General features: G+C 39.9%; 1 protein-coding gene across 1 annotated transcript; it reads left to right on the top strand.

Annotated features, from left to right (window-relative positions):
- The first annotated feature begins 3,558 nt into the window (after positions 1-3,558).
- LOC131220284 (putative G-type lectin S-receptor-like serine/threonine-protein kinase At1g61610) lies at positions 3,559-4,860 on the top strand. Its single transcript, XM_058215234.1, has one exon. It carries the CDS (start codon positions 3,559-3,561, stop codon positions 4,858-4,860), a length of 1,302 nt encoding a protein of 433 aa, XP_058071217.1.
- Positions 4,861-12,805: the final 7,945 nt, after the last annotated feature.

Raw genomic sequence — 12,805 nt, 5'->3', positions numbered from 1 at the left:
TTTTAGCCAGAGCTTCTGCATAGTGGTGCCAATAAATGAAATGGGTATCTTCGAATGGGAAACGGATTGGCTACTCCCCCTGCCACCAGCCAATGGCTGATGGTCGGTACTGTGTGGACCCCACCATGATGTATGTGTTTCATCCATGTGGTACATCTATTTTTATAGATCATTTTATGGTTTGAGACCAAAAATGAGGTATATCCCAATCTCAAGTGAACCAACATTGTTGAATGAACGTTGACCATTAATAACTTTTTGGGGGCTATAAAAGTTTTGGATAAAGCTTATATATATATATATTTTTTTTTTTCCGTTCATCTGGGTCTTTATGACCTAAACAACATATTAGGAGGATTTTAATGGTGGATATCTAATCACTATTGCTTTCCTGCTGTGTGGTCCGCATAAGATTTATAACCCTCTCATTTTTGGTTTGTAGCCTAAAATTATCTGTAAAAATGGATGAACAGAATGGATGAAACATATTCATCATGGTGGGGCCCACATAGCACCAACCACCAGCCACCGGGCTGGTGGCAGGGGGAGTAGCCAATCCGTTCTGCTTCAAATGTATCATGCTGGCGTGAATGTGGTGTGTGCATGAGCTGCTTCGTACACGCGTGTGGGTCTAGCAAAGCTTTTAGCTCTTGGCTAATGCAAAATGTGCGTTTGCTGTAACTCACGGGATTTAGGCAATTGGCGGACAGTGCACGTGAAATGCATCAATGACCTCTGATCTGGAGATCAAAAGTGGATAGAGGGTTGCCCAATCACGGTGATTGAGAAAACTATCAAATAGGAAGCCAGCAAATGGTCCATCTGAAAGGAAAATTATCATTGGTACACATCATCCAACCTATGGTCAGAGTACAATGTGGCAAAGATTTTTAGTCTTGTACGGAGATTTTTGTAAGCCACGTCTCGCTGTGACAAACGCATATTATAGTCATGTAAGTCAAGTCAAGGAAAAAACTTACAATGGAACGATTAATGAAAGCCTGTTCTAGAGTGGTGGAAAAGTATATATAAGAAACGGTATTCTATGGGAATCAACATTTCCAGCGAAGAGGAAATTTCCTCATTTGTTTTAATAATAAATTTTTTTTTTTTGGCTTATCTTCTTTATTTTCAAATTTACTATTGATTAAACAATATATTTTTTCTAGAAATTTTACTTGAATATGCTGAGGCGGTGAAGGACATCTGCCGTTCAGAGACTACTCTCTCCTTGCTAATTACCTATGCCGTCTGTGTAATCAGGAGCACAACTAGAGCCAAGAAATTTATTTCTATTTATTTTCTTTTGAAAACTTTTAAGTCACATTTTTTTGTAGTACGATGGAAGAACAGAAAAGAGGTAAACTTTATACATATGGGAAATGGTACTAAATGGTACCATTAGGTCGAGCCATCACGTGTGTCGAACATCAACAATGTGCAGTTGATGGGTTTCCTTTAGGTCACGGGGTATCCCAAAAATAAGCCCTACACTGAATTTAAGTGGTCCATATCATTTAAAATCTCGTGGGGACATTCCTAAAACATATAAAAGAACTCGATGGGGCTCACAAGAGTTTTCGCTAAGGATAAAAGTTGGTTGGTCTGGCCCCTCATATAATTGAGACAAACACAATGCATGGTCTGAATTTATGAACCATAATTTAGTGGGCCCAATAAATAATTATGAATGTTTTTACGGGAAGGTAACCCGTCTCAACTGTTGTATTTGGTGAGCCCCACAAGTCATGGATTCACTTGATTTTTAATCACGTGGCCTAACGTGAAATGGTGCATCTGGCTGATGGGATAGATGTTCGACCCACATCACAGTGGGGCCCACACAGCCCATATATATATATATATATATATATATATATATATATATATATATATATATATAATTGACACCTAAAATGCCGTTTTTAGCCAAAAAGACTTTCCAGGTTTGTGTTTGGTTACACTTTCAGAAACCAATCTATTAAGTGGATACATGAATGCCTACTGAGAAAACCAATTAGATAAGCTTTTGAGAGATCGAATTATGAAGTAGACATTGTATGGAAAAACTCCTTCGCCCCAGCTATGTCTGAAGTGGACGAGTAAGGACCCAAGTCTGAAATGGACCTCAAACTTCCTCGAACCGCCTCAAAAGTAGACTAGGCTAGCTGCCCTTATCCTCCTCAACCTGCCTATAACGTAGGCCGGGATTGTTGACCTTAAAGCCCGCCTAACCCTCTTCGGAAGCAGGATGCCTGTGGCCCCATATATTCGTGCGCCCCTTATTGTTGGAAGCTATGTGGAGCCCACGTATATGCCCGTGACAAATCCACTCGGTTCATCAGTTTTACTAAACCACCGTGGGTCACGAATCTAAAAATCAGGCAGACCCAAAACTCATGCGGGTCATACCAGGCGAAACAGCGGGGATTGAACGCCCACCATTGAAATCTTTGTGGAGCTACAAAAGTCTTGTGTCAGGATGATAATTGTACCTGCAGTTTATCTGAGTGGTAATAACTCTATAAACGGTTTGGATGGCATATAAACATCATGATCAGTTCGTGGAAGGTTTCAATGGTGAACATTTCCATTCCCACCGTTTCATTTGGTGTGACTCACCAAAGCTTTTGTTCCTCCTAATTTTTAGTTTCTTGTACTATTTTTCTCTTCCAGAACTGATGGACGGAGTGGATTTGTCACAGTCATATCTATGCTCTACTTCCCTCCCCCATTTCTCTATCCCAATTTTGGATGGGACTCCTCACTTTCTCTTTTGGCTGGCTCTCTTCGTCCTTCCTCCTGGTTTCCTCGGGTAGGTAAGGAAAATTCAACCTAAAATTTTTACTGTTGGAATGACTGCATACGTCTGATGCGTACGTTGGATTACTTTCCAAAACTTAATTGTAGTAAAAGCACATTATAGTCCAGCCCATCAACGAAAGGTCCACGACACTCCCAGAAATCCCACATTGACCGGCAATCTTTGAACGTTTAAGTTCACTTTTTATTAATTGATGGAGATATGGTCCACTGCTCTTAGAGCGAGCACCATAATATGTAGTGCTCCTATTTGCTTTGAGATATTTATACAGCTTAATCCATTGATCCAGACTCTTCATTTCGTATCATGCCCATCTGAAATTTTTTAACCATTTCATCATTAGCTTTTTATATGGACGGGGAAGATTATTCGCAGGAAAATAGGTCCAATCAACAAGTCCATCCACCTATTTGTTAGGGCACGTCATGGATGCTTGTGATTCTAAATAATCAGTTTTGTTAAGAAATTCTAACCATCCTATCCGTGGACAGGAAAATGTATGGCTATAAGAAAAAAGTCCAAATGGATTGTATCATCAGATCAGTGTGATTTTTTGCAGGCTAGCCCATGAAATGTGCGCTGGACTAAATGAACGGTCTAGATTAATGGATTAGACTGTCAGACTGTCCCAATGCAACTAGGTGTGTTATAACTTGTAGTTCTCTAAAAATTGAAATTTCTCTAATTCATAAAGTTACTTATCTTTGAAAACAACACCAGTTTTCTGTGGAGAAATGGCTACTGCAACCGGCAACAGGAATGTAAGAGCTCTTCTTCTTTCTCTCTCTCTCTTTCTTATCTTCATGCTCCATTTTTGCACTGCAATCGACACCATAACTCCAACCCAATTTATCAAAGAAGGACAAAGCCTCATTTCGACAGGTGAGATCTACCAACTCGGCTTCTTTAGCCCTCCCAATTCCAAGAAACGCTACGTTGGAACATGGTTCCACACCGTTCCTACACAAACCGTCGTTTGGGTGGCGAACCGAGAAAACCCACTTAGTGATTCATCTGGAGTTTTCAGAATCAACGGTGACGGGAACCTCGCTGTTGTAGATGGAAGAGGAAACATTCTCTGGTCATCGAACTCTTCCACTGCAGTGAAAAATTCAACTGCAACGATTCTCGATAACGGTAATCTTGTTCTGAGAGAAAGAAATTCGAGTAGCAGCAATGGAGTTGTAATATGGGAGAGCTTCAAAGATCTTTCCGACTCGTTCTTACCTACGATGGGGTTGTATGTTAATCTCAAGACAGGCGAGAGAAATGTTCTAACTTCATGGAAGAGCAGCAACGATCCAGCAGCAGGGAATTTCACTTTCGGCATCGACGGAGATGAGATCCCACAACTTCTTGTATGGAATGGTAAGAATCGATACTGGCGAAGCGGGCAATGGAATGGAAAGATATTCACGGGAAGGCCTTTAATGTATGATAACTACTTAAACGGGCCTAGGGTAGTTAATATCCAGGAAGGGATGATATACTACACACATTCGTACTTTAGTAAAGGATATTCAAGATTGTGGTTGGAATGGGATGGCATGTTTACACAGAAGAATTGGGATGAAAATAGAAAGGAATGGTTTGTGCCATGGCCAGATCCTCGGACCCAATGCGACGTCTATGGCACGTGTGGCCCGTTCGGGGTCTGTAGGGAGTTCGGTTCGCAGATGTGTAGCTGTTTGAGAGGGTTCGAACCGAAGTCGATCGATGAATGGAATAAGGGGAATTGGTCAGGTGGGTGTGTTAGAAGAACCCAACTGAATTGTAGCAGTGATGGATTTTTGAAACTTGGAAGGATGAAACTGCCTGATTTTTCAGAGTGGGTGCAGCATTTGAATGCTAAGGAGTGTGAAGATGGGTGTCTGAAGAACTGTTCTTGTGTGGCCTATGCGCATGTTAGTGGGATTGGGTGTATGGTTTGGGGTGGAGATTTGGTGGATATTCTAGAGTTCCCTTCCGGCGGTGAGGATCTTCACATCCGTTTAGCGATTTCCGAACTCCGTAAGTGGTCATTTTCCGGTCTTTAATTTTTCGTTATTATTCATCTCTTCATTATATATATATATATCATGAAATTTCAAAAAAATCTGTTTTCTTTCAATGGTGGAAGAAATATTATTATTTCTTAATTGCCGACCTTTTCCATTTTATAAGGCAAGGACTTTATCTTATTAGATAAAATGCCAAACTTATATTATTTTGTAATTACCTTTGGCGGGAGCTAGAATGAAGTGACAGTGAATATCTTTGAATGTTGGTTATGGATTATCCAACATTCACATGGACTTCTTCAAACCATTTCCTGTTTCTTGCATTCCAGATCTCCCAGAAGATTAGGTGAGGAGAAATCCCACGAAGGATAACGATGTTTGAGTTGCCATTAGCCAAGCTCTACCATTCTGAGGCTTGACCAGCTGCCGATTGACCTTCTAGGAATGAGACTGAGAGAGTTGTTGAGAACTTACGCCAAAGAGTGGTTGCTAAATCACCTTCCGCAAAGAGGTGATCCAGAGACCATTCTTTATGACTTTCTACACTTTCATAGCAGGTACCCCTAAGGCTAGAATTGCTCCTTTTTTTTAACACTAATATCTACCGATTTTTCTTTGAATAGGAGTTTCCAGGTGAGCAGGGAGATCTTTGGAGGCAATCTGTTGTCCCAAAACCATTTAGCCCACTTCCTTCTCTCTCCTACTAGGCGAACCTTCTTCCATGCCGACTTAATCGTGTATTTTCCTAATGGTTCCCCTGTCCAGATGACATGGTCCTCTCCTCTCTGGGTTTTAATTCCTTCATCGTTAATGTGTTGTAGGATGCCTAGAGGGATGAGGGATGATATATGTTGCTCAGAAGGGCACCGTTAAGACCCGGATCACCTCGTTGATCTTCATTCAGAGGGAGCCTTAGGGGATCTGTCTAGGGAGCCAGCCTTGAATGGGACATAGTCCCATCCAATTGGTAGTCCAAAGATTGTTGCTGTCATCTCCCAATAGTACGTGCGAGTTGGCTTCCAACATATCCGACAGGCTTAAGATTTCTTTCCAATATCTTAAGGTCGCCGATCTGTTGCGATTACCCGCAGATTGAGCATCCACCTTGTATTTGGATCTCATGAAATTGGCCCATAGGCTGTTTTTGTGGTCGAATGTAGCCGTTCATGCCATTTTCATTCTTAGAGCTTTCATTACATCATTTAGAGCTTTTACTCCTAGCCCTCATTATTCCTTTGGAATTGCGATTTTTTTTTCCAGATGATACAATGCACTTTTTTCTTGCCTTCGGTCCATCCATAGAGAAAATCTGATATCCTTTAAAGTCCCTTTTGGCACCTCCGTTGTTGCTAGCTTATGAATCGGGACGCTGCTGAGCACATCTCTTCCTGCTTGGCTTAGAAATCGACCTTTCAGCTTGAAATTCTATGCAGAATATTGTCAACCATGGGCTAGAAATGGGCTTTCTTGGATCTTCCTCTGATCAAGGGGACCCCAAGATTAATATCATAACTGGAATAGGAAACAAATCCCGCACTTACGTAATTTTGCGCACATCTTCAATGGGACCTTCGATGCCATCGATGACCTTTGATGTCATCGAACTTACTTTAATGACATCGAGTAGCAACACTAAAACATTCCAGCAACCAACATGGAATTCTCTGGATTTTCTTGATGGGATCGAGCATCTATTGATGACTTCAAGTGATCTGTTGATGGAATCGACAGATCATGTTATTGACATATTTAATACATCAACAATAATCTCCACAATGTCTTCGATCTTAATTCATCATTACTCCTTATAAATCATCATCTTTGATTCTGTCTTCCATCATAGCTCCATCATCTCTTCTTATGCATACTCCGTCTTCCATTTAGGCCTTCACCAAGCCCAAAGAAGTTGAAAAGAACTTGAACATCTCTGTGAGAACTGACTTAGTAAGCATGTCAGTTGGATTCACACTCGTGTGCATCTTCTTTAGAGTCATGCCTCCTTCCTCAAGCACCTGTCAGATAAAATAATGACTCGCATTATTATGTTTAGTACGTAACTGATAAACAAAATTCTTAGCTAAATTGATTGCGCTTTCGCTATCACAATTGACTGCCATGGCCTTTTGCTGAAGCCCCAACTAATTTATCATCCCCCTCAACCAAACACCCTCCTTGAATGCTTTTGTCATCATCATATACTTAAGTTCGGTTGTTAAAAGTGTCAGCACAGACTGAAGTTTTGACATTCAACTGATCCCCACACCCACTAACATAAACCTAATCGGAAGTTGATGTAATGTCTCAGAAAAATTCGTACAAAGACCCGAGTACTACCTCAGATAGAACTACCCGAGGACCACATCCTGTCATATAATTTAGGCAGAATTTAGTTAAGTACTAAACTAAATAATCGTTGGATTAAGCTTGGGCCACCATTTTCACAAATGAGAAGGACTAAAATCATGAGTACCACAGAATCGATGCCACCTAAAGACCTAGGAGAAATCCTAAGGGCCTGTCGCTCTTGAGAGTACATTGAAACTCGATAACGGACCTAAACCGCACATTAAGGGTCCGATGACTGCGAAACTATAGGACTATGTCCATCCTACTGGGCTTGACAACCATCGCTGGAATCAAGCCCATATAGTGTCTAGAAACACCCAGTTTGAATCATGAGTGAAGTGCGTAAGAAACGCGAATACCTTTAGAAAACGAACCAAAACTTAAGTGAATTGGGTTGTTCGCTCTCATGCGCAATTGAGGAATTCGGACCATTAGTTTGTGACCAAACTTCACCCATGGAAAAGGGAAATTTCCCTACACATATCCGTGTAACCGTGGCCCCGATTAAATAAGTACAACCGTTGATCTAACACAGGCTCTTCATGGTCAATCGGCTTATCCAATCACACCGAAATCATATCTTGGCATGGATCCATTGTCAGGCAACGTACTCTATGACGTAGATGAGTCGTGGGCCTCCCTATGAGCTCTCTTCATAAGAAACAGCCACCCAAAGGGTATAAACTACGTATAAAGTGGCCCTAGGGCCATTTGTATCACTTTTGGGCTTATAAATAGCTCTTATTTCTCTCTCTCACTCCCATATACGCATTTTACAAAAATGCTAAGGGAAAGAGAGGAGAAAAGAGGAAAGAGAGAAGTGAGATTTTAGGAGATCGCTGTAAGAATTCTCTCCCACGAATCCACGCACCAAATCTCCACCCTGTTGTGCTACCAAATCTTTTTCGGTTATAATTTTCGGTAAGAAATCCTAACCCTAATATCATTGTAGAGATCTAGGATAGTTGTTCGTCAACCTAATTAACTTATTTCGTCATTTAGGTGCCCGACGTTCCATTTTCGAAAACGTAGAATTTGGACCGAGTCCGAGTCGAGCATCCCGACGAAAGGTGCGGACTATAAATGCTTAGGTTGTAGTTTATCAATGCTTTCATGTCAGCTAATGATTTATGTTTGACTTGATTGCTACTGTATTGTCTTAGATACGTCGATTTCTGTATGATATACACCTATGAACTGTGATGAGTAAAAGATGCATTCCATGTGTTTGTTGAAATGTTTGAATGAGCATTTGAAAATGATTTGTGCTTGCCATGATTTCTAATCTAGGATTCAACATTGTTATATGCATATAGATTTCTCGGTATGAATATTTGATAAAAACACATGTTATAACTAACGTAGTCTAATTGTTTGATAAATTGTTTCAATGAGAAGTTGTTGATGATTTGTATTTATTATAAGTATTAAGATATGATTCCCTGTTGCCTTATGCATATGTATAATTTCGTTTATGTAATCATATTTTCATCTATGTAATTAATTGATAAAATACAAGTGTTTGGTAACATGATCGATGTGTTTGATGAAATGCCCAAATGGGGAATCCATTTGGATTGCTTGTTAAATGCTGAGATGAATATCACATGTGTTTGTTAGCTGCATATGAGTAGGAGTGGGGCTACAACGTAGCCCGGGCAATCGGTAATAGTCTCTGTTCGGATGGTCGAATTAATCTCGCCACATCGGGTAAATTTAATGAATCCGGGTCGCACGACGATTGTCGACAGTGGCTAGGCCACGAGGGGTGCATATGCGCTCCATGTCGATTAAGTCAGCGTATGCCCGTACCAATCGAGCTTGCATAACGAACTGATTGACTTATTGTGTGTTTACCATGTATGGACGCGACTGCTTAAATCTAAGGTACCCATCTCCAATGTAAGATCCATTTTAACCTTAGTACCACGATTCACTAAGACTTATGAGCCAGGCATGGTGGTATGGGACATCGTGTTCAAGCTGTTGGCCTACGCTAAGGTGACGAGCTTCTCCATAGCGACCAATGAGTAGATAAAGCTTGTGAGCCGGACATGGTGGTAAGGGACACTGTGTTCGTGCTGTTGACCTACGATGGGTTGACGAGCTTCCCCGTAGTAACTGCGAGTATAAATTCTTATAACTTACCTACCGTATGTGTTGAATTAGGAGTGACAACCTTACAACTTGCCTATCATATGTGTTTAACTAAGAGTGACGAACCTAAATGGATCTTTCGATTTGGGTTAATAATATAAAGGGAGGTACCCTAACTTTCCAAACTTACTGTATGAATGAGCTTAATTAATTACTTGGTTAACACGATCATGCATCGCACTGCATTAGTTAGGATGTGCTTAAAAGGCGATGAAGTTGCACTGTTTTGAGGAAGTGATGTCATATACGAAATAGGTTGTCGGAGTTGCTTGTGAGAGAGCTTTGGTGTGAGGGCATATATCATTACTTGCACCCCATTCCTGCATTAAAAAGAGTAGTTAAGAAGTGATCGTTATGATTGTCTTATCATTACTGCTTTGATTGACTTGATAACATTTGTAACTTTTACCTTATAGAACCACTGAGTTGATCACTCACTCCCACTCTGGGATGGTGTTTTAAAATACCAACCAGACACTGATTTAGATACAAGTGCAGGTGACGTCTATGCTATGGAGCAGGACTTCTTGGACGAGGAGGAGAAATTCTCCTACTTCTAACTCTCGGGTGGATCGATGTAGACCTCGTGCCGATACGCAGGGATTATTGGGACATCTGGGCTTAGTCAAACACTTTTACATATTCATTTTATTTATTTTAAAACAATACATGTATATATTGAACCCGTTTACAGACTCATACTCTGGAGGAAATTTGTGAAACAACTATATGCTTAAATAGATATGTTTCAGACTTCCACTTGCTTAATTTAATTATATCCGGAGTATGATATGCTGTTTTAGTATAATCTCACTCATGCTTAACTCATTAATATGGATGAAATCTGAACATTATCATTCATAATGCATAAGTGATGTTCTAGATCTCGAGAGTAGAGCTTTGCTCGACCCTCGAAATCCAAGGCGTTACAATTGACCTTCTATTATCGTTATTGCCCGCGTAATCAGAATCCATGCATATAACCTACTAACTTTTTCCCTGATTTATCAAATGATAAGACGTAGTCATGCGTACCTCGAATATATCGAAGTATCCATTTCATTACCTCCTAATGTTACTTGTCAGGGTTAGACATGTATTTGCTAACAACACCCATTGTATGTGAAATATAATGTCATGTACATACCATGGTATACATCAAGCTGCCCACTGCATTTGAATAAGGGACACAAGACATATTTCTTCATCTGTTTTATGACACTATTCAAAAGAAATCTTAAAATGAGCTGCGTGAGGAATGCTGACCAGTTGTGCCTTGTCCATCCCATACTTCATCAATACCTTCGTAAGGTATCTAGGTTAAGATAACTATAGCATGATCCTCTTCGTGTCTCTATATATGTCAATGCCGAGAACTCTCTTTGCAGTCGCCAGATCTTTCATCTCGAAAGTCCCTAATAGTTGAGTCTTCAGTATGTTAATTTCAGACATATTATGACTAGTGAAAGCATGTAATCAACATACAATACCAAAATAATAAACTTTTCATCACTCAGCATCTTATAATAGACATAGTAATTATACTCACTCATGGTAAAATTCTGACTCACCATGAAAGAATCAAATTTCTTGTATCACTGCCTAAACGACTATTTCAAACCATACAATGACTTATTTAACCTACAAACCTTGTTCTTTCCCCCCTACTGTTTCGAAACCTTCTGATTACTTCATGTAAATCGGCTTTTCTAATTCCCTATGCAGGAATGAAGTTTTCAATCAATTTGTTCCAGATCGAGATCGTATTGGGCAACCAGTATTAACATGAATCTGATAGATACTTGTTTCACCACAGGCATGAATATTTTTCAGTGAGGTCATCACCTCTATAAGTATATCCCTTCTCCATCAACATCACCTAGTGCATATCTTGTTTCTTTTTAAAGATCCACTTGCACCTGATCGTTTTTTGGCCGATGAGAAGCTCCACCACCTCCCACATCTCATTCTTGTAAAGCAAGTCCATCTTATCATTCATCATTGCTTTCCACTTTTCGGCATCTGCCTCATTAAGAGCCTCTTAAAGAGTAGACAGAACCCTCTAATCTTAATGAGGGCAAATGCGACATTTGATTCATCCATGTATCTCATCGGTAACCTCCGATCCCATGACAGATTTCTTCTCATAGGTGGCTACTCCACCACCTTTATATACATCTCTGTATCAGCCTGTGTCTCATCTTTGTCTAACTAGACAACTACAACTAACTTTTTCGCTTCCTTGTGCTCATCCTTATTGAACAAGGATCCTTTGTTGAATTTAGCTACGCGACTAAGGATAGTTTTCTATTCGACCCAATCATATAATATGTCCCCTTCATACCATTATCATTGCCAACAAAAATATACTTTTTAGCCCTTTGGTTGAGCTTATCTCTCTCAACCGATGGCATGTGAAAGTAAGCGTTGCAATCAAATACACACAGTCCTGAGTAATATACCTGCTCACCACTCTACACTTCATTTGAAATTTTACAATCAATAGCCATAAAAGGGGATTGATTCACCAAGTAACAAGTTGTGTTAATGGCCTCAGTCCACAATTTCTTGCTCAACCTAGCATTACTGATCATGCATCGGGTCCTCTCCAAGAGAGTCCAATTATTCTGCTGAACCACACCATTTTGTTCTATCGTGTGACATACTATGTTATGTCTCACAATCCCTTCATCTTTACAACACCAATTGAATTTCCAAAAGTGAATTTTTCATCTTTATATATCCTCAACAGTTTCACTTTTCGCCTTGTCTGTTTTTCCACCATATCCTTTCATTGTTTGAAGTTAGTGAAAACATCGAATTTATTTTTCATAAAATAAACTTACACTTTTCTGAAATAGTTATCAATGAATGTGAAAAACCATGACGACCCTCCTTTAGAAACCACCGGCGCCACTCCCATACATTAGAATGCATACAATCTAAAACCCCTTTACAAAAATATTTCACAGACTTAAAATACAATCTTTACTATTTATCGTTTATACAATGCTCGCATATACTAAAATCAATGCTTTTAAAAATTAAAATTAAACAACAAACAGAAAAAACCTTCATGCCCCGCTCGCTCATGTGACCCAAGCGTGCATGCCGCATACGTGGAGACGTGAAATCCACTATAGATGTTACAATTTCACCTGATGAAGTACTCCCGATCAACCTATAATGGTTTCCATTCCTCTGTGCCTTTATTACTATGAGTTCTCCCTTTGAAATTTTAAGAACATGATCGAAACCGATGAATTTGAACCATAGTGCCTCGAGTGCCCCTAAAGATATCAGACTCTTTCTTGAATCAGTCATATACACCTTCCGGCACGCAAAATGATCCATGAGCTTATGTGCCCATACCCATGTTCTCTTATGTGCTTTTAGCATAATACCAGAGCCAAATTGCTTAGACATTGATTGATATCCTTCTTATTGCTTCTTTCATTTCAAATTTTGGGCATGTAAA

Source organism: Magnolia sinica, chromosome 12 (genome assembly GCF_029962835.1).
Source record: "Magnolia sinica isolate HGM2019 chromosome 12, MsV1, whole genome shotgun sequence".
Taxonomy (NCBI): domain Eukaryota; kingdom Viridiplantae; phylum Streptophyta; class Magnoliopsida; order Magnoliales; family Magnoliaceae; genus Magnolia; species Magnolia sinica.
This window is presented reverse-complemented; position numbering and strand designations above follow the sequence as displayed.